This window comes from Phyllobates terribilis, unplaced genomic scaffold (genome assembly GCF_046119375.1).
Source record: "Phyllobates terribilis strain yellow unplaced genomic scaffold, ASM4611937v1 Scaffold_13__5_contigs__length_258822181, whole genome shotgun sequence".
Lineage (NCBI taxonomy): Eukaryota > Metazoa > Chordata > Amphibia > Anura > Dendrobatidae > Phyllobates > Phyllobates terribilis.
In genome coordinates, this window is record NW_027362773.1 from 209,609,869 (window position 1) to 209,634,110 (window position 24,242).

General features: G+C 39.6%; 1 protein-coding gene across 1 annotated transcript; it reads right to left on the minus strand.

Moving 5' to 3' along the window:
- Positions 1-8,718: 8,718 nt before the first annotated feature.
- On the minus strand, positions 8,719-23,201 carry GALNS (galactosamine (N-acetyl)-6-sulfatase). The gene is made up of 14 exons (XM_073659178.1): positions 22,921-23,201; positions 22,572-22,695; positions 20,424-20,498; positions 20,203-20,305; positions 18,662-18,805; positions 17,940-18,006; positions 17,245-17,372; positions 16,848-16,987; positions 16,669-16,772; positions 13,969-14,105; positions 13,470-13,572; positions 13,086-13,204; positions 11,441-11,558; positions 8,719-9,662 (listed from the first exon to the last, which is right to left on the minus strand). Exons 1-14 carry the CDS (start codon positions 23,017-23,019, stop codon positions 9,576-9,578), a joined length of 1,548 nt encoding a protein of 515 aa, XP_073515279.1. The 5' UTR covers positions 23,020-23,201; the 3' UTR covers positions 8,719-9,575.
- Positions 23,202-24,242: the final 1,041 nt, after the last annotated feature.

Genomic DNA, 24,242 nt, shown 5'->3' on the forward strand with positions numbered 1-24,242 from the left:
ATCCCCCCACATCAGTGTCACCTATAATAATAATAACCCCCACATCAGTGTCATCTATAATAATAATAATAATAATCCCCCCACATCAGTGTCATCTATAATATAATAATAATCCCCCCACATCAGTGTCATTTATAATAATAATAATCCTCCCACATCAGTGTCACCTATTATAATAATAATAATCCCCCCACATCAGTGTCATCTATAATAATAATAATCCCCCCACATCAATGTCACCTATGATAATAATAATCCCCCCACATCAGTGTCATCTATAATAATAATAATCCCCCCACATCAATGTCACCTATAATAATAATAATCCCCCCACATCAGTGTCATCTATAATAATAAGAATCCCCCCACATCAGTGTCATCTATAATAATAATAATCCCCCCAAATCAGTGTCATCTTATAACCCCCCCACATCAGTGTCATCTATAATAATAATAATCCCCCCACATCAGTGTCATCTTATAATAACCCCCCCACATCAGTGTCATCTATAATAATAATAATCCCCCCACATCAGTGTCATCTATAGTAATAATAATCCCCTCACATCAGTGTCATTTATAATAATAATAATCCCCCCACATCAGTGTCATCTTATAATAACCCCCCCACATCAGTGTCATCTATAATAATAATAATCCCCCCACATCAGTGTCATCTATAATATAATAATAATCCCCCCACATCAGTGTCATCTATAGTAATAATAATCCCCTCACATCAGTGTCATTTATAATAATAATAATCCCCTCACATCAGTGTCATCTATAATAATAATAATCCCCCCACATCAGTGTCATCTTATAATAACCCCCCCACATCAGTGTCATCTATAATAATAATAATCCCCCCACATCAGTGTCATCTATAATATAATAATAATCCCCCCACATCAGTGTCATTTATAATAATAATAATCCCCCCACATCAGTGTCATCTATAATAATAATCCCCCCACATCAGTGTCATCTATAATAATAATAATCCCCCCAGATCAGTGTCATCTATAATAATAATAATAATAATAATAGTAATCCCCCCAAATCAGTGTCATTTTATAATATTAATCCCTCCACATCAGTGTCATCTATAATAATAATAATCCCCCACATCAGTGTCATCTTATAATAACCCCCCACATCAGTGTCATCTATAATATAATAATAATCCCCCCACATCAGTGTCATCTATAATAATAATAATCCCCCCACATCAGTGTCACCTATAATAATAATAATAATAATCCCCCCACATCAGTGTCATCTATAATATAATAATAATCCCCCCACATCAGTGTCATTTATAATAATAATAATCCTCCCACATCAGTGTCACCTATTATAATAATAATAATAATCCCCCCACATCAGTGTCATCTATAATAATAATAATCCCCCCACATCAATGTCACCTATGATAATAATAATCCCCCCACATCAGTGTCATCTATAATAATAATAATCCCCCCACATCAATGTCACCTATAATAATAATAATCCCCCCACATCAGTGTCATCTATAATAATAAGAATCCCCCCACATCAGTGTCATCTATAATAATAATAATCCCCCCAAATCAGTGTCATCTTATAACCCCCCCACATCAGTGTCATCTATAATAATAATAATCCCCCCACATCAGTGTCATCTTATAATAACCCCCCCACATCAGTGTCATCTATAATAATAATAATCCCCCCACATCAGTGTCATCTATAGTAATAATAATCCCCTCACATCAGTGTCATTTATAATAATAATAATCCCCCCACATCAGTGTCATCTTATAATAACCCCCCCACATCAGTGTCATCTATAATAATAATAATCCCCCCACATCAGTGTCATCTATAATATAATAATAATCCCCCCACATCAGTGTCATTTATAATAATAATAATCCCCCCACATCAGTGTCATCTATAGTAATAATAATCCCCGCACATCAGTGTCATCTATAATAATAATCCCCCCATATCAGTGTCATCTATAATAATAATAACCCCCCCACATCAGTGTCACGTATAATAATAATAATCCCCCCACATCAGAGTCATCTATAATAATAATCCCCCCACATCAGTGTCATCTATAATAATAATAATCCCCCCACATCAATGTCACGTATAATAATAATAATCCCCCCACATCAGAGTCATCTATAATAATAATCCCCCCACATCAGTGTCATCTATAATAATAATAATAATCCCCCCACATCAGTGTCATCTATAATAATAATAATCCCCCCACATCAGTGTCACCTATAATAATAATAACCCCCACATCAGTGTCATCTATAATAATAATAATAATCCCCCCACATCAGTGTCATCTATAATATAATAATAATCCCCCCACATCAGTGTCATTTATAATAATAATAATCCCCCCATATCAGTGTCATCTATAATATAATAATAATCCCCCCACATCAGTGTCATTTATAATAATAATCCTCCCACATCAATGTCACCTATGATAATAATAATCCCCCCACATCAGTGTCATCTTATAATAACCCCCCCACATCAGTGTCATCTATAATAATAATAACCCCCCCACATCAGTGTCATCTATAATAATAATCCCCCCACATCAGTGTCATCTATAATATAATAATAATCCCCCCACATCAGTGTCATCTATAGTAATAATAATCCCCCCACATCAGTGTCATCTATAATAATAATAATCCTCCCACATCAGCGTCATCTATAATAATCCCCCCACTTCAATGTCATCTATAATAATAATAACCCCCCCACATCAGTGTCATCTATAATAATAATAATCCCCCTACATGAGAGTCATCTATAATAATAATCCCCCTACATCAGTGTCACCTATAATAATAATCCCCCCACATCAGTGTCACCTATAATAATAATAATCCCCCCACATCAGTGTCATCTATAATAATAATAATCCCCCCACATCAGTGTCATCTATAATAATAATCCCCCCACATCAGTGTCATCTATAATAATAATTATCCCCTCACATCAGTGTCATCTATAATAATAATAATAATCCCCCCACATCAGTGTCATCTATAATAATAAAAATCCCCCCACATCAGGGTCACCTATAATAATAATAATAATAATCCCCCCACATCAGTGTCATCTATAGTAATAATAATCCCCTCACATCAGTGTCATCTATAATAATAATAATCCCCGCACATCAGTGTCATCTATAATAATAATCCCCCCATATCAGTGTCATCTATAATAATAATAACCCCCCCACATCAGTGTCATCTATAATAATAATAATCCCCCCACATCAGTGTCATCTATAATAATAATAATAATCCCCCCACATCAGTGTCATCTATAATAATAATAACCCCCCACATCAGTGTCATCTATAATAATAATCCCCCACATCAGTGTCATCTATAATAATAATAATCCCCCACATCAGTGTCATCTATAATAATAATGATCCCCCCACTTCAGTGTCACCTGTAATAATAATAATCCCCCCACATCAGTGTCATCTATAATAATAATCCCCCACATCAGTGTCATCTATAATAATAATAATCCCCCACATCAGTGTCATCTATAATACCCCCACATCGATGTCATGTATAACACACCCACATCAGTGTCATCTATAATAATAATCCCCCCACATCAGTGTCATCTATAATAATAATAATCCCCCCACATCAGTGTCATCTATAATAATAATAATCCCCCCAGATCAGTGTCATCTAATATAATAATAATCCCCCCACATCAGTGTCATTTATAATAATAATCCCTCCACATCAGTGTCATTTATAATATAATAATAATCCCCCCACATCAGTGTCATTTATAATAATAATAATCCTCCCACATCAGTGTCACCTATTATAATAATAATAATAATCCCCCCACATCAGTGTCATCTATAATAATAATAATCCTCCCACATCAATGTCACCTATAATAATAATAATCCCCCCACATCAGTGTCATCTATAATAATAATAATCCCCCCACATCAGTGTAATCTATAATAATAATAATAATCCCCCCACATCAGTGTCATCTATAGTAATAATCCCCCCACATCAGTGTCATCTATAATAATAATCCCCCCACATCAGTGTCATCTATAATAATAATAATCCCCCCAGATCAGTGTCATCTATAATAATAATAATAATAATAATAGTAATCCCCCCAAATCAGTGTCATTTTATAATATTAATCCCTCCACATCAGTGTCATCTATAATAATAATAATCCCCCCACATCAGTGTCATCTTATAATAACCCCCCACATCAGTGTCATCTATAATATAATAATAATCCCCCCACATCAGTGTCATCTATAATAATAATAATCCCCCCACATCAGTGTCACCTATGATAATAATAATCCCCCACATCAGTGTAATCTATAATAATAATAATAATAATCCCCCCACATCAGTATCATCTATAATAATAATAATCCCCCCACATCAATGTCACGTATAATAATAATAATCCCCCCACATCAGAGTCATCTATAATAATAATCCCCCCACATCAGTGTCATCTATAATAATAATAATAATCCCCCCACATCAGTGTCATCTATAATAATAATAATCCCCCCACATCAGTGTCACCTATAATAATAATAACCCCCACATCAGTGTCATCTATAATAATAATAATAATAATCCCCCCACATCAGTGTCATCTATAATATAATAATAATCCCCCCACATCAGTGTCATTTATAATAATAATAATCCTCCCACATCAGTGTCACCTATTATAATAATAATAATCCCCCCACATCAGTGTCATCTATAATAATAATAATCCCCCCACATCAATGTCACCTATGATAATAATAATCCCCCCACATCAGTGTCATCTATAATAATAATAATCCCCCCACATCAATGTCACCTATAATAATAATAATCCCCCCACATCAGTGTCATCTATAATAATAAGAATCCCCCCACATCAGTGTAATCTATAATAATAATAATCCCCCCAAATCAGTGTCATCTTATAACCCCCCCACATCAGTGTCATCTATAATAATAATAATCCCCCCACATCAGTGTCATCTTATAATAACCCCCCCACATCAGTGTCATCTATAATAATAATAATCCCCCCACATCAGTGTCATCTATAGTAATAATAATCCCCTCACATCAGTGTCATTTATAATAATAATAATCCCCCCACATCAGTGTCATCTTATAATAACCCCCCCACATCAGTGTCATCTATAATAATAATAATCCCCCCACATCAGTGTCATCTATAATATAATAATAATCCCCCCACATCAGTGTCATCTATAGTAATAATAATCCCCTCACATCAGTGTCATTTATAATAATAATAATCCCCTCACATCAGTGTCATCTATAATAATAATAATCCCCCCACATCAGTGTCATCTTATAATAACCCCCCCACATCAGTGTCATCTATAATAATAATAATCCCCCCACATCAGTGTCATCTATAATAATAATAATAATCCCCCCACATCAGTGTCATCTATAATAATAATCCCCCCACATCAGTGTCATCTATAATAATAATCCCCCCACATCAGTGTCATCTATAATATAATAATAATCCCCCCACATCAGTGTCATTTATAATAATAATAATCCCCCCACATCAGTGTCATCTATAATAATAATCCCCCCACATCAGTGTCATCTATAATAATAATAATCCCCCCAGATCAGTGTCATCTATAATAATAATAATAATAATAATAATAGTAATCCCCCAAATCAGTGTCATTTTATAATATTAATCCCTCCACATCAGTGTCATCTATAATAATAATAATCCCCCACATCAGTGTCATCTTATAATAACCCCCCACATCAGTGTCATCTATAATATAATAATAATCCCCCCACATCAGTGTCATCTATAATAATAATAATCCCCCCACATCAGTGTCACCTATAATAATAATAATAATAATCCCCCCACATCAGTGTCATCTATAATATAATAATAATCCCCCCACATCAGTGTCATTTATAATAATAATAATCCTCCCACATCAGTGTCACCTATTATAATAATAATAATAATCCCCCCACATCAGTGTCATCTATAATAATAATAATCCCCCCACATCAATGTCACCTATGATAATAATAATCCCCCCACATCAGTGTCATCTATAATAATAATAATCCCCCCACATCAATGTCACCTATAATAATAATAATCCCCCCACATCAGTGTCATCTATAATAATAAGAATCCCCCCACATCAGTGTCATCTATAATAATAATAATCCCCCCAAATCAGTGTCATCTTATAACCCCCCCACATCAGTGTCATCTATAATAATAATAATCCCCCCACATCAGTGTCATCTTATAATAACCCCCCCACATCAGTGTCATCTATAATAATAATAATCCCCCCACATCAGTGTCATCTATAGTAATAATAATCCCCTCACATCAGTGTCATTTATAATAATAATAATCCCCCCACATCAGTGTCATCTTATAATAACCCCCCCACATCAGTGTCATCTATAATAATAATAATCCCCCCACATCAGTGTCATCTATAGTAATAATAATCCCCTCACATCAGTGTCATTTATAATAATAATAATCCCCCCACATCAGTGTCATCTTATAATAACCCCCCCACATCAGTGTCATCTATAATAATAATAATCCCCCCACATCAGTGTCATCTATAATATAATAATAATCCCCCCACATCAGTGTCATTTATAATAATAATAATCCCCTCACATCAGTGTCATCTATAATAATAATAATCCCCGCACATCAGTGTCATCTATAATAATAATCCCCCCATATCAGTGTCATCTATAATAATAATAACCCCCCCACATCAGTGTCACGTATAATAATAATAATCCCCCCACATCAGAGTCATCTATAATAATAATCCCCCCACATCAGTGTCATCTATAATAATAATAATCCCCCCACATCAATGTCACGTATAATAATAATAATCCCCCCACATCAGAGTCATCTATAATAATAATCCCCCCACATCAGTGTCATCTATAATAATAATAATAATCCCCCCACATCAGTGTCATCTATAATAATAATAATCCCCCCACATCAGTGTCACCTATAATAATAATAACCCCCACATCAGTGTCATCTATAATAATAATAATAATCCCCCCACATCAGTGTCATCTATAATATAATAATAATCCCCCCACATCAGTGTCATTTATAATAATAATAATCCCCCCATATCAGTGTCATCTATAATATAATAATAATCCCCCCACATCAGTGTCATTTATAATAATAATAATCCTCCCACATCAATGTCACCTATGATAATAATAATCCCCCCACATCAGTGTCATCTTATAATAACCCCCCCACATCAGTGTCATCTATAATAATAATAACCCCCCCACATCAGTGTCATCTATAATAATAATCCCCCCACATCAGTGTCATCTATAATATAATAATAATCCCCCCACATCAGTGTCATCTATAGTAATAATAATCCCCCCACATCAGTGTCATCTATAATAATAATAATCCTCCCACATCAGCGTCATCTATAATAATCCCCCCACTTCAATGTCATCTATAATAATAATAACCCCCCCACATCAGTGTCATCTATAATAATAATAATCCCCCTACATGAGAGTCATCTATAATAATAATCCCCCTACATCAGTGTCACCTATAATAATAATCCCCCCACATCAGTGTCACCTATAATAATAATAATCCCCCCACATCAGTGTCATCTATAATAATAATAATAATCCCCCCACATCAGTGTCATCTATAATAATAATCCCCCCACATCAGTGTCATCTATAATAATAATTATCCCCTCACATCAGTGTCATCTATAATAATAATAATAATCCCCCCACATCAGTGTCATCTATAATAATAAAAATCCCCCCACATCAGGGTCACCTATAATAATAATAATAATAATCCCCCCACATCAGTGTCATCTATAGTAATAATAATCCCCTCACATCAGTGTCATCTATAATAATAATAATCCCCGCACATCAGTGTCATCTATAATAATAATAATCCCCCCACATCAGTGTCATCTATAATAATAATCCCCCCATATCAGTGTCATCTATAATAATAATAACCCCCCCACATCAGTGTCATCTATAATAATAATAATCCCCCCACATCAGTGTCATCTATAATAATAATAATAATCCCCCCACATCAGTGTCATCTATAATAATAATAACCCCCCACATCAGTGTCATCTATAATAATAATCCCCCACATCAGTGTCATCTATAATAATAATAATCCCCCACATCAGTGTCATCTATAATAATAATGATCCCCCCACTTCAGTGTCACCTGTAATAATAATAATCCCCCCACATCAGTGTCATCTATAATAATAATCCCCCACATCAGTGTCATCTATAATAATAATAATCCCCCACATCAGTGTCATCTATAATACCCCCATATCGATGTCATGTATAACACACCCACATCAGTGACATCTATACTACCCCCATATCGGTGACATCTGTAATACCCCACATCAGCACTTCTTACCTTTTTATTGTTTCCCATAAGAGGAGCTGCATTGATTTCTGATCGTCTTCTGTTCTTAGGGGTCCGTCATATTGTGCCCCTCTCTTAGACCCTCCTACCCATAACATTACACACAGAACGGTATTGGAGCAGATGGGAGCTTTTATTGATCATGATGTGTATGATTAGCGCATGACTGTGTGCACCCTGAGCACATATTCCAGTCCCAGTGATCGGTACGGAGCTCCTGTCAAAACTTGTGCAATAAAATAAGAGTTCAAGTGTCGGACGTCTGAGAAAACCCCAATATGGCACCGAGGAAATAAAAAAGGGGAATTTAAGGGAAAAGGAGTGACAGGGACAGTTTTGATAAAATTACTGCTTATTAGATGCAGCAAAGGCCGTACAACGTGAAGCATGTGCTGCAGAGTCCTCCATCCTCCTCCTGCTGATTGACAGTTTAATCTCTGCGCTGTGCATAGGCAGAAAGCTATCAATCACATGGCAGGGTTAGCCATAGAGGGTGGATATCGAGGACGTGGCCATACAATGAATGGTTTCCAATGTTGTATATAGATTCCAAATCTACAACTTACTAAGCACCTTTGTTTTTTTACTCTTGTATGGAAACAATAGGGTTTGTTTCCATCGTATTCACATTTTTTAAATCAGGTCTTTTTTCATTTTTGGCAACGCCAGAGATGTCGGACTTTCTCATAGAAAACACAGGAGCGCTTGACCTAGTCGACCATTCCTGTGTATGGTGGAGATTAGTTGTCGGCTGAACGATAAGCCGACAACTAATGTGTCTTTACAAATTCTAGATGTCAATCATGTGATTTGATTGGTTCCCTTTTAAAATTGAGAAAAGTCCTTAAATTTATACCAACCATCACCATTAATACAAGCCCTGTACACTTCATTATGGGAATGCAGCATTTCGTGGAGGGCTGAGGCAAAGCGGTAGGAATACAGTAAGTGTCTGGAGAGCGTGGACTCCGTCAGTGGGGCCAGACACATTTCCAAGGTTTTGATTGTGGAGGGGTGAGGCATCTCCCGAGCTTTTCACATCCAGGGGGCGACCAGTTCTGCCAGAAATAAAGAGGAGAAAATGCTGAGGTCAAACAATTCTTATTATCATTAACAGTCGGGCGTCTCCTGACCCGAATCTCATCTATGTCTATAAGGCTGATGGGGTTCAGGTCAGGAGACCTGCGGCCGGTCCGGACTCAGACCGTGAATTTAAGGACAGGGGAAACTATCCTTAGTCTTCCAAAAGAGCAAAAAAAAGAGAACTAAAAAAAAATACATTTTACATATTTTAGAATTAATTTCTATAACTGTACTGGCAGGAAACAGGCAACAAAGTAATTCACAATTTTAGGTGTGACTCCAGTCTTAATTTAGAGGGGTGTCTCAATTTGAAGCCCCTGGGGTGATTAACTGACTCCTATAAGTCTGGTTTGAACCCGACAGATGAGCTCCACTGATCAATGATTTATTGAGAAAGTGTAGACAGGGTATGTGCATATGAGCAGGGGATGGTTCAGACGGATTTTCTGGGATTTTTTTTATTACAGTGGTTGCATTGCAGTTCAAAATTTGCAGCATTTCATCATTTTCTATGCAAAATGTGCAGCAAATGTGCACATTCCCTCTTCGGTTTTATCAAAGGCTTTAGATAAAAGAATCCGCTAGAGCTGAATGTGTGCAACGGTTCCGCCACTAGATGGCGCTTGCAGCTCATAAACTAGACAACATGGACTAAAACTTCACTCCAGGACTTGTACTCGATTCAGAATGAGAATTTTTACGGTATTTTTTAAATATATTTCAGGCATGTGACGACAAAGCATTTCTTCTTAATTATGCCAGAAGTAAATTCCGTAGGCCCAGAATGATTGACTATTGAATTTATGTGTTTCTTTCTTCGGTTGGTCAAGATACATGGATTTTTGAATGTTGACTTTTTTTAGAGTTGATATTTGCTAATTGATGAATAGCTATTATTTACATTTTATATCAGCTCCTACAGTTTATTGTATGGTTATCTTTGCAAGACAGGGTCATGGAACAATGCTGCTATCTTTGCAAGACAGGGTCATGGAACAATGCTGCTATCTTTGCAAGACAGGGTCATGGAACAATGCTGTTTGCCAATATGTTGATTACACATAATACCAGCCCATGTAGCTCGTTGACTTGCATTGTCTGGGTGGTTATAGTTCATCCTTCAGTGTTTGCAAGTAAACATTGGAGGGGATGGACTATGGATGCTCAGGCAATGCCAGTTAAGATCATTCCCTTCCTGACCTGTGAATGATGTGAGGAACTTTTACAAAGACACAGGCTAGAGAGACTCTTCAGGACAGCAACCAGGACACATGGCTCCATCAAGAGGGATACAGATGTGACTCTACAGGATGTCAGCTTAGGGGACCCCGGCCCCAGCTGGAGAAATACAGATCTGCTCCGTTGACCATTGCTGAAGCCTCAGAAGACTCCAGGTTAGGACAATCAGGTCACCTGGTCATGTACCTCACTCGTCTCGGTTAGTTTCCTAAGCTGGTCGTTACCTCTTTTCTATGGGTGCCTGCCTAAAGTGGGGTGCCACTGGTGGGGGTAGTCGGCCCTGGAAACCCCGAAATCGCAGCTGGTCTATTCCCGGCAAGTCAGCGGAAGGGTGAGACTGTGTAATTTGCTCCATCTTGGGTATTTGCTGGGACTGTTCTATATGTTATTGTCTGATGGTTCAATAAATTATTGCCACACTGCGTTACCCTCACCCTGAGTTGTGTGAGTATTATTACGCCCACGGAAGACCCCGTGTCTTCACAAGGCATTTAAACACTTTTTACAGACTTACCATCACAGCCAGATCACATACGTTGAGCTGAGGTTCGCCTGGAATCATAGAGTCCTTGTGCTGACGGACGACAGGAGAAATTCCCAACATCGCGGACTTGTACTCGAAACTAGTTATTCTGTAAAAAGCAAGCACGGAAAGTAAAAATTAAATTCCAGCCTTGTGATATCAGCGGTAAATATACACTGTGCACTGGGCTTGGATGCAGAGCCGGTCCCTGCGGTGCAGCAAATATAGGGTTAACCCCTCCACAATCTAATGTCGATGACCCCTGGGGACTGGAGCACAGGTGTGCAGTGCACTTGCTTCATTTACTATAATTGACCGTTCAGCTGTGTGCTGGGGCTTGTGGTGCGGGGAGAGCAGCTGCACTGCAGGACGTCAGGGTCACGTTCCTGATACAGAGACGACCTGCATAACTCTGTGCAATATGTGGTATGCAAAGACCTCTGCCCCATATGTCTCACCTGCTTAATCCGATGGCCAGAAAGTGGCTAAAAGTGTTCGGCATAACTCCACCAACCATCTTTAACCAGAAGACTGAGATGCCCGGAGGTCACTACTCCATCTGCGTCACTGTCCCTCATTCAGCTCAGGCCTTATCGCCTTCAATATTGGATCTGGCTATAAAGTGCCACTTTAATTATCTGGGGGGACTGCATTATCAGCAATCGTCTAATGCACATTTACGACTGCAATTGCACCCTATGCGAGCAGTAAGGCTTTGTGTGTCTCTCCCAGTAATATAGGCTGGATGTGAGCTCTGTGTGTCTCTCCCAGTAATATAGGCTGGATGTGAGCTCTGTGTGTCTCTCCCAGTAATATAGGCTGGATGTGAGCTCTGTGTGTCTCTCCCAGTAATATAGGCTGGATGTGAGCTCTGTGTGTCTCTCCCAGTAATATAGGCTGGATGTGAGCTCTGTGTGTCTCTCCCAGTAATATAGGCTGGATGTGAGCTCTGTGTGTCTCTCCCAGTAATATAGGCTGGATGTGAGCTCTGTGTGTCTCTCCCAGTAATATAGGCTGGATGTGAGCTCTGTGTGTCTCTCCCAGTAATATAGGCTGGATGTGAGATTTATGTGTCTCTCCCAGTAATATAGACAGGATGTGAGATCTGTATGTCTCTCCCAGTAATATAGACAGGATGTGAGATCTGTATGTCTCTCCCAGTAATATAGACAGGATGTGAGATCTGTGTGTCTCTCCCAGTAATATAGGCTGGATGTGAGCTCTGTGTGTATCTCCCAGTAATATAGGCTGGATGTGAGCTCTGTGTGTCTCTCCCAGTAATATAGGCTGGATGTGAGGTCTGTGTGTCTCTCCCAGTAATATAGGTTGGATGTGACCTCTGTGTCTCTCCCAGTAATTTAGGCTGGATGTGACCTCTGTGTCTCTCCCAGTAATATAGGCAGGATGTGAGGTTTGTGTATCTCTTCCAGTAATATAGGCTGGGTGTGAGGTCTGTGTGTTTCTTCCAATTATATAGGCTGGATGTGAGGGAGCTCACAGGAGCAGGAGCTCTGACTGACTTGTATCAGTTTTGCAAAAGCGCTGAACTAGATAAAGGATTTACAGACACTCTGCGGCAGCAAAATCTATTATAGGAAGACTTTACATGTGCTCTATGAATAAATCATCATTTTACCTTATCGGATACTTTTCTCCGGGGTCTCTTCCCATGTGGAACAGGAGAGGTTGGAGGTGCTCCACCTGGTCGTGTGTCGTTATTCCAGTAATGTTTTGTCCCGGGCAGAAGTTAATACCCTGTAACGAGATTCGCATTGGGTTGGACGGATGCTGGGATTATTCATTATTATTCCATACCTAGATATTAGGAAACTTCCATCAGATCACTTCATTTTCAAAGCGGCATTGTCAATGCTTGCAAAGAAGGCAATGGGGGCGTTATCGTGTTACTATACATCCAGCTTCTTCTCTGGAGGTGTCCCCAGTCACATATAGTCTTGTCCTCTCTACTAAAACTACGAGAGGACTGGTCAATGGTTCCATAAGTCGCACGACTACTTACCTGGGACAGTTCCTCCCATGAGTTACTCCAGGTCCAGTAATGAGCCTTATATGGTCCCAACCGGACCGCCATCAGCTCATTGCCGCGATAATAGAATATCGGCCTAAAGGCAAAAGCAAGAAAAAAAAGGTGTTAAAAATGGCTGAGGAATACATGTTTAATTCTACTTCTGTGGTTACCTCTGTTTCTCCTCCTGGAAATGTATGAAGAAAGTAATAAGAGGGTTTCACCAGTTCCCCCCACGTCAGCAGCGTGTATCCTTACACAATTAGAGACTATCATGGGTTAATTATTTCATACATTTCCAGGAAGAATAACAGAGGAAAGGCTTAATGGAAAGCTCCTAATAAAATATATTCCAGAATTTTTATTGCATGAGGAATTTATTAAAACTGGCTTGTCCGAAAAGATGGCGGGCCTTTTATTAAGGACTGACAGTCTTTAAAGCCTCAGTACATCTAAAATCATCCGTCCTGCCGTCACTATGAGTGATCCTAACCTCTCAATCTCTTCGCCCTCCAGAATGACCGGTGACAGATCAATGCCGTCTATTAGTCTGTCTGCAGGGGGGTCCAGTCCTGCCAGCACCAAACTTGTAGTGAAAAGATCCATGATGCTGCTCAGCTGGTAGCTCACCTACGAGGAATAAAGGCATCCATTGTTAGGCAAAGGGGAAAAAAGAACATACAGGAAATTATATTAAAGAGATTATCTAGAATTTCGCTTGGGGTCTGATTTCCGGCACCTCCACGATCAGCTATTTAAAGGGGCTTTGGTCCTCTGGAGTGTGCCGCATCCTCGTCATTGTTTACCAAGCAAAGCCTCAGTACCAGGCATAGCCTCAGTACCAGGTATGGCCACTGCGAATGTGCCTGCTAAACAATAAAGAAGACGTGGCGCTAGTCTGCGTGCTGTAGCCACTACAAACAGTTAATTGTTGGGGGTGCCAAGTCGGACCCCGACCGATTAAATAATAATGGCTTGTCCAGGTTTTCGATAGGTCATCAATACCAGATTCAACACCCAACAGTCCCAACACTCTGCTACAGCGGCCAAAAATAAACACAGCAGCTTGGTACGCAATGTAGTGTTTATTGTCGGGTACTGCAAATCAGATCACATTCACTTCAATGGGAGCCAAGCTGCAGTACTTGAAAATAACCACTACACAGTGAATGGTGCTGTTGTGTACTTCCAACCACCATGGGGCCTGCTGAAAGTTGATCGTGGGGGATGCCAGACATCAGACCCCTACCAATATGATACCGATGGCCTATTCCAAGTATATGGCATTAATATCAAAGTCCTGGACAACCCCTTTAAGGATAATCTATCCATTTTAAAGTCCTAGGAAATCCCTTTTACATTGCAGACGGGTTTACGTTAGGTAAATACAAGTGCATGTGAGTACTGAGAACCTGCTTTGTTCCATTAACATATGTTGTATTTTACTTGTAGCTATGCCTTCCACCTCTTTTTTCCTCATTTACAGCATATATGGAGTTGCAGAATTTTTTTTTAGCAGATTTTTCTAACTTTCAGCATATATGGAGTTGCATTTATTTAGCTTTTTTCCTATTTTCAGCATATATGAAGTTACATTTTTTTATATTTTTCTTATTTTCAGCATACGATATATGGAGTTGCATTTTTCCTATTTTCAGCATATATGAAGTAGTATTTTTTTTTTATTTTCAGCATGTATGGAGTTGCATTTTTTTGCTTTTTTCCCCCATTTTCAGCATATATGAAGTTACATTTTTTTATATTTTTCCTATTTTCTGCATATATGAAGTTACATTTTTTTATATGTTTCTTATTTTCAGCATATGATAGATGGAGTTGCATTTTTTTGTCATTTTTCTTATTTTCAGCATATATGGAGCTATTTTTTTTGTATTTTTCCTATTTTCAGCTCATATGAAGTTGCATTTTTTCCCACATATATGAAGTTACATTTTTTTTTTACTTTTTCTTATTTTCAGCATGCGATATATTGAGTTGCATTTTTTTATTTTTTTTTTTCCTTGCATTTTTCTTATTTTCAGCATGCGATATATTGAGTTGCATTTTTTTATTTTTTTTTTTCCTTGCATTTTTCTTATTTTCAGCACATTATGGAGTTGCAAAATTAGACAAGCTTCCTAGAAATGCATAGTCTCTGCACTCTCCTCCCCTTCTCTCTGCTTCTCTCCTTTTAGGAGTTACACTAAGTTCAATGCAGTGCTAGATCATATCCACATCAGTATAAAGCCATCTGTTTTTAATGTACACGTTTTATCTTTGATTTCTTTTATGGATAGAACACGCGCCCATTATACTCTACGGTGCTATTCACATGTCCGTGTTTTTTTTCCTTGCTCACGTACCTGCGAGAAAAAAAATAAAACACGCGATGTGTCTGATTTTGATCCGAGTCACGGATAAAAATAACCCATGCGAGTCTACAGGTCCGTGAAAAGTCACGGGAAGCAATCTGTTTTTAACATTGGAAATGGGCAGTTAAAGCTTTGCAATTTTTTTTTTTTTAACATATGATAAAATTAAACACTCAACAAACTGGATTTTTTTTTTGCATTTTTTCCTATTTTCAGTACATATGGGGTTGCATTTTTGTTCTTTTCCGCATATATGGAGTTGGCGATATTGGAAAGTAGAAGCATCAGGTCAGTGGTAGGAAGAGACGTGAGGGTGACCAGATAAGAAAATCAGTAATAATCGGACACATCACCGGTCACAGAATATTTGGAATTTCTTTTTAGAACCTTTTTTTTTGCTCTGGAAAATAAGCAAATCCGGAATCAAAGAAAAAAAAAAAAAGGGAAAGAATAAATGACCTCCGCTGGTCGCACAGCGTTATCAGTACGGCACAGATGTGTAGTCATTTTCCTTCTGCATTTTACTTCCTTACAAAGTGCAATAGGAAACTTTTTAATACCAAATGTAATTCACTCTGCCCATGGCTTGGACGACACAAATTACTTGACATGTTCCTTGTTGAAAATCGGATCATTGTTTGGTCCCCTGGAAATTTAATGATATCCGCAGAGCCGCAAATGGAGAAATAGATCATTACACAGTTCCCTTGCATCTTCGATAGGTGCATAACTAATGTATTAGGCAAAATTATCTAGTAGCCAATGAACAAACTAAGCTCAGGTTGTGCATTTATTACCTTTAGTCCCTCAGCACAACTCACCTGCCCAGCAACCAGATGCCCCGGCCACCAGGCAATGCCGGGCACCCTCATACCACCCTCGAATGTTGTCTGTTTCCCACAAAGGAAAGGGGAATTACTGCCACCTGGAAGATTATTAAGGACATCATTATTTCATCGCTCGGACTAGATTATAAGAAATCAGGAGATAAATCAGTTACCTTGGTTGGGGGCAGAAATGAGCGCTGCTCCGTTGTCGGACGTAAAGAACACAAAGGTGTCCTTGGCAATTCCCATGTTCTTTAGAAGTTCCAAAATTTTCCCTATGCTGAAGTCGATTTCACGGACTGCGTCTCCGTACCTGGGAAAAGGTAAAGTTAGGACGCGTGCCAAGATTTAGTGGATTCTTATGTAAGAAAATGATGTAGTAAAAGTGGCCAGGGTATCTGGTTGCTGGGCAGGTGAGTTGTGCTGAGGGACCAAAGGTAATAAATGCAAAACCTAAGCTTAATTCATTCATTGGCTACTAGATAGTTCCATTCATAATGGAAAACTCAAGTTTTTCATTCAACCATCAATTTCAAATTTTTTTTTTAGAAAACAGAGTAAATAGCTTACAGTCCTCGGCGACTTGATCCTAGGAAGCGGCTGGAGGCGTAGACAGGAGCGTGAGTGGCATCAATGGCCCAGTACATGAAGAACGGCTGTTTGGAAGTCCCATACTTGCTGATAAAATTCACGGCTTCCTAACAAGAGGAGTTGAGAAAAGACAAATGTCCATCAAGTTCAACCGAGGGAAGGATCGGGTCCGTCACAAGAGTTAATCTTTCCCTCCTGATCCGATTTGTTGATCCATTGGACAAAAAAAAAAAAAGATTTCTCCTATCTAGGGGAGAGGAAATGAAATCGCTGATCTCTGGGGTGGTCTCACTGATGGGGGCCACAGCGATTCTGAGATCAGGACTCTGCAAGTCCCATGTTGAACGGAGCAAGGGTGAGAAATAGGCGAGTGCAGCGCTAATGTTCCTCTGTCTGTCCCATAGACTATGTCTGGCAGATCCGCACCACTGCTCTGTTTGCAGAGCCCTGATCTTGGAATTGCTAATCCCTAAACTATGGATATGGCATAACTTGCTTTTTTTTAGTAAATAACCTTTAACCCCTTGTTATGGGGCTGATTTTTTTCTCCTCGGATCAAGCCGGTGCGGGGGGGGGTGGCAGCATACGCTGCTGTGACCCACCTGATCTCCTGATTTAATTCTCATACTATAAAACACAACGTTTCTCTATTACTAGGGGTCTTACGTTACTACCTGCAGGTATATCTGTGTTAAGTTGGACTCCCCCGTCTTGTGATTAATCAGTATGTCTTCATAATATCTAGAAGGAGACGGAAACAATAGTAGTGAAAAATGTCAAAAATAGTTTAAAAAAAAATCTATTTTTTTAAATGTCGTTTTCTCACAATCTATATGTATCCTGTGTACAGGATAGGTGGTATATATCTGATCATTGGGGGTCCAGATGTTCTCGATCCCCACTGATTACTAGAATATGGGTTCTGAGCAATGAGGAGGAGAGGAGGTTGCTCCATTTAAATGGTTGCTCTCGTATTGTTTCTTCCGGAGCACACTGCTCATCAGCCTCCTGGCTTCCTGCTTGCCGAGGGGCGGTGGACGCCTGAAGAATAACAGTTCGGACCAACATCATGGTGGCACCGCTGGTCCAAAGTGTGCGCTCTCTGATGCTGCTAGCAGAGGCAGCTTTGCTCTGAACCTGGCCGCATCTTCCAGCTTAGAGCAGCGCTTACAAGCTCTCTAGCAAAGAGCTTGTAAGTGCTGCACTCCTGACCTAGGAAACGGGCCACCTCTGATAGCCGACAACCAAAGCTGTAAGCTATGACATTAAAAAAAGGATTTTTTTTTATAAAAAAAAGTTGCTTGTTCATACTAAACTTTGCAGTCTATGTCTAGAGGACATTTCTTATACTGATGATAAAGGGGGGGGTCTACAATTACAGAATAACATCGTTCACCTTCCGATCATCTCCCAGTCTCTGTACACCGGTATATTTGGCCGTTTGGTGTTATCATAAGGCCCAAAATGACAGTTTGGAGAACCGAACCATTCATCGAAACCTCGGCTCAGAGGATGGTATTTACTTCTGTGCCCCAGATGCCTACAGAGAGGTCAGAAGAAGAAAAGGAACAGGAGAATAAATACAAAGCTTCTGGACGTTACATGTATCTATGGGGAATGTATTAAATATGTGATGATATATAATTGTAATCGACATTAGTTTTACACCCATATAATAATTTAGAGTTTTTTGTTTTTTTTTAAATCTTCTTAAATGGATATTATCAGATAGGGCTTGCAAAACAAAGAATTTTTGCAATTTATTGCTTATTAAAATTTCAAACCGTTCTTGAGATATTAACACTTTTTTTTTTTGTTTACAGCTTGTTGCCTTGGAGACCGACGGCACGGAATAGGAGGTGTCTGTGCGCTCCAGTGATCCTGGTACCTTCAAAACAGCACTTAGAAGATCAATAGAAAAAGAGCTAGCAAGCACAGCACATGATCTGCTGTGTAGCAGCGGTGGTCGGTCTCCAAAGCATCGAGCTGTAAACAAAATAAAAGTGTTAATATCTTGAGAACGGTTGACAATTTTAATAAGCAGTAAATTGCAAAATTGCTGGTATTTACTAGCACTATCTGAAAATACCTTATTTATGAAGGTTGAAATAACCCTTTAAAATATTTTAGGGTCACAGAAGTATTAGGCCTCTTTAATAGCCAATAGCCACTTCAAGTGTGGCCCTTTATCCTTGTCTAGTCAATCTCCATGTTCAGTGTAAATAGGGAATTGGAGATATTCATCTCCCACATCGACTCCGATCCTCCATACTTAACACTGTGTCCCCCACTGGTCTACTGACTTCTACGTCTGCCAGGAGCATCGCATGACCGCTACAGCCAATCAGCCACCACTGATCACATTTTGTCACTGCTGTCTATGGAGGAACGGCGCAGGTCCGGGAAGAGACTGTCTAATTTTTTTTTCTACCACACTCAGGCCATTCAGTAGTGGATGACCACTTTAATCTGTTGGCAGGTTTTGCTATATAATCTGAAAGCATCATGAGGTAGGAGCAGAGACCCTGATTCTGGCGATGTGTCACTTACTAGGCTGTGTTTTGCTGTTGCAATAAAATCAGTGTTTTACCAGCAGGAGATTATTACTAAAGGACTAGGTGTCTCATGCCTTCTAATCCAACCATGGCCCCAGCACTGATTGGTGGCTTTCTGCCAATCAGTGTTATGGGCGGGGTTATACACAGCTCAGAATTCCGAGATCTGGAGCAGAGAAAACAGTGATTGTATCAAAACTGCTGCACCCAGTAAACTAAGTGATACATCGCTGGAATCAGGGTCTCAGCCCCTACATCAGATTACATAGCAAATACCTGATGATAGTTTCCCTTTAAGTTTCTCGCTGGCTGTGATGCAATCATAAAGTGATGGCATATCCTAGAATTCCCATTTCTTATGTACGACCGATTGAAATTTTACCATTTGCCGACAATTTTATTGATGTATCCGGCCTTCTTCAGCAGCTCCGGCAGTAACACCTCCGAATCAGGAATCCCACCCAGTATCTCCTGTGGGGTGTAAGCTGGGAACGGGAGGAAGACAGATGAGCAATCATAAATCTTATCATTGGCCTTAAACCATACAAATAAGCATAGCCTATAATACATTGTCCCACAGCGGCCATTCATAGCTGCCCTTACCATTCCTGGCATGGTCATTTGTAGTGTAGAAACCGTTCCGTATGGGAAGACGTCCCGTAAGTAAAGACGCTCTGGCTATAGAATAAAAAGATAAGTATTGTAAGAACGACTGTCCATATAATGACAGCGATATTCATACTAGGACAGTAAATGGTTCATATGTGTATGTGCTAACAGACTTTGCACAATTGTGCTGCCCTTATCTACATTGTGCAGACATCCACAAAGTGGTGGCAACATCACTGGGGGTCCGACCACTGAAAAAAAGGCCTCAGTTTACTGCTATTATTAACATTTGGTTTTACAAGGTCCCTTAGGACTTGTTCACACTTTACATTTTGGCTGCTATTTTACAGCAGGTACAAAAAAAGAGCAGCATTTTACAGTACCAGCAATGTGAATGAGATTTCTAAAATCTCATGCACACATTGCATTGCAGATTTGAACCATCAAAGCATTTTTTTTGCAAAATTGCATGATGTCAATTATTTCAGCATTTGCATGCAAAAACGCACATGCACGTATCTGATTCAGCATTTTTCCTGCCAACAACAAAGCTGAAAATACTCAACGTGTGCACAGACCGCACGGCCACAAAAGTCCTTTTCAAAGTTGCTGGTGCAGAGGTGAGGTCATGGAAGATAGCCCTGGAACTCATTACCTGTATTACAATCACTTCTGCCCCAGCAGTCAGGCCACCTCGACCAGCAGTGGATGACAAAACTGTAATAACGTACTAGTTATTTTTTATAATTACTTTCGAGCTGTTTTTCTCTACATTCATACAAGCATTTTATTCTGTGTTTTTCTTTCCCCTGTAGAAAAGTGTTTTGTTTGTAAAATAAAAACAATCACTTCTGCCCCAGCAGTCAGGTCACCTCGACCATGAGTGGATTGCAAAATTGTAATAATGTAGCAGTTATTTTTTTAACTGTTTTTCTTTACATTCATGCAATATTTTTTTCTGTTTTTTCCCTATAGAAAAGTGTTTTATTTAGAAAAAAAACAAAAAAACAATCACTTCTGCCCCAGCAGTCAGGTCACCTTGACCAGCAGTGGATGCCAAATTTGTAATAACGGAACCGTTATTTTTTTAACTGTTTTTCTTTATATTCATGCAAGCATTTTTCTGTGTTTTTGTTTCTCCTATAGAAAAGTGTTTTGCTTGTAAAAAAATAAAAACAAACAATCACTTCTGCCCCAGCATTCAGGTCACCTTGAAAAGCTATGGATGGCAAAATTATAATAACGTAGCAGTTATTTTTTAGAATTATTTTTGAGACGTTTTTCTTTACATTCATGCAAGCATTTTTTCTGTGTTTTTTTTCTGGATGCAGCCTTTTTTACTACCAAAAGATAGCAAAAAAATGCAAGAAAAAAGTAAAGTTCTTCTAAAAAAAACAAAAAAAAAAAACACATCGACTCCGATTCATGATTTTTTTCCCCATGTCACCTTTTTTTATCTTATTTGTTGAAGTCTTTTTTTTGTTCAAAATTCTTTAATATGGTTCATGAATCTTGTCGGAAAATTAAAAATGCATTTCCACTTTATTTTTCAATTTTTTAATAAAATTAAAAAAAAATAATAAGTAACAAAAAATAAAAATAATACAAAAATCAGGAACAAAAAAATAAAAATGAAAAAAAATATATATATAAAAATAAAACATAATAAGTAACTAAAAAATAAAAATGTTGAATTGAGCCATAGATTTTTTTCTTTTCATCTTGTTGCAACTTTTTAACACAGTTCCACTTACAAAAAAAAAAAAAAAAACACACTTCGGGTGGGGGAGGAAGGGGTGGAACTGTAGTACAATTGCACAAATAATGTACAACTTTTTGTGACTTTTTAGCTCAGTCAGATGTTTTGCTAAATCAATGCAAAAATTTCTGACATACCATATATAAAATCACTCGAGGAGGGGACTCGAGTACGTTTGCACAAAAAAGTCGCAATAGATGAATCAGCTGAAAATATCTGGAAACCCCACACACTCGACAATGATGATCAAAAGAAAAAAAAAATGAACACAAAAAAAAGTGCAATTTAAAGGAAGCATAAAGCTCAAATAAAGAAAAGCGAAAAACACCCAAAAAAGGTACAAATGCAATACTGATCAGGCCCGGATTGGGAGTGGCACTTACACGGGGAGCACAGAGGATTGGCAGTGTAAAAATCAGGGAAAAGGACGCCTTCCGATGCCATACGATCCAGATTAGGGGTCTCTTTGGAGGGTTCTCCAAAAATACCCAGATCTCCCCATCCCATCTGCAAACAAAATAAATAGGTTACATTTGTTTTGAAGCCCAAAATCTAAATCATGAGAATGAACAGTTTGTAAAAACAGAGCAAAAAGTTTCCAGCAATAAAAAAAAAGCTTTGCAACAAAAAAGTTTGCAGCAGCAAATTTGCAAAGTTCTGCAGCTCCCGGAGCAAACCCTCAAGTTTTTGCATTTAAGAAATTATTGCATTTTTGTTTTTACAAAGTCTTACGTCGTCCATCAGCAGAAGGATAATGTTGGGTCGGGTCCCATTAGTTGCCAGGATTGGTCTGAAAAGAGACAGAACCACCAGAGAGAATACAGGAAACATGACTGCCGGAGGACAGAAGACGGCGGCTGCTGGGGCCTAGGGGGTTAAAGGACATGTGATGTTATTGCAGTCATGTGATCGGTGACAGGCGTGGGCGGTGTGGGGCCATGTGGTTAGCTGCTGCAGGCAGTGGGTTGTCTCATATGTGTCCATCAGGGTGTTTAACCCCTCAATGGTCAGACACAAGCAGTCAGTCACTGCTAAGTGCAGGAGAATGAAGCCTAAAATCAGCACTCGGTCCCCCCGCTCTGTAACGTAAGTGGTCTCCACTTCGTGGCTGAGTTGCTGCGGTTCCTTCCACTTCTCAATAATATCACTCACAGGTGATAGAGGAAGAAATGTCATGGACGGACTTGTTCCCCCGTTGGCTCCTATTACAGGACCGCGCTGGTATCAGTGAGCTCTGCACCACCGGCTGGTCTGTCATGCATTAGCAAGGGCAAGCAGCATGGCGGGAGGCCGGAGATTATACACTGGGGAGGCGAGGGGCTGGATGTTAAACCATGGGCGAGGGGCCGGAGATTATACACTGGGGTGGGGCGAGGAGCCGGATGTTATACACTGATGGGCAGGGGCCAGAGGTTATACACCGTGGGCTAGGGGCCAACTGTTATACACTAGGGGTGAGGGGTCGGAGGCTATACACTGGGGTGGGGGGGCGGAGGTTATACACCGGGGGTGCCGAGGGGCCGGAGGTTATTCACCAGGGATGAGAAGACGGAAGCTATACACCATGGGCTAAGGACCAGAGGTTATAAACTGGGGGCGAGGGACTGGAGGTTATACACCGGGGGCGAGGGGCCGACTGTTATACACCGGGGGTGAGGGGCTGAAGGTTATACACCAGGGTCGAGGGGCTGGAGGTTATACACCGGAGGTTTTCACCGGGGGGCAATGTGCCTGCTGTTATACACTGGGAACGAGGGGCTGGATGTTATACACCGGGGGGCAAGGAGCCGGATGTTATATACTGAGGGGCAGGGGCTAGAGGTTATATACCGTGGGCTAGGGGCCGACTGTTATACACCGGGGGTGAGGGGCCTGAGGCTATAAACTGGGGGGGGGGGGGCGGAGGTTAGACACTGGGGGGTGCCGAGGGGCCAGGCGCCGGAGGTTATTCACCATGGGTGAGGAGACGGATGCTATACACCATGGGCTAAGGACCAGAGGTTATACACCGGGGGCGAGGGGCCAACTGTTATACACCGGGGGCAAGGGGCCGA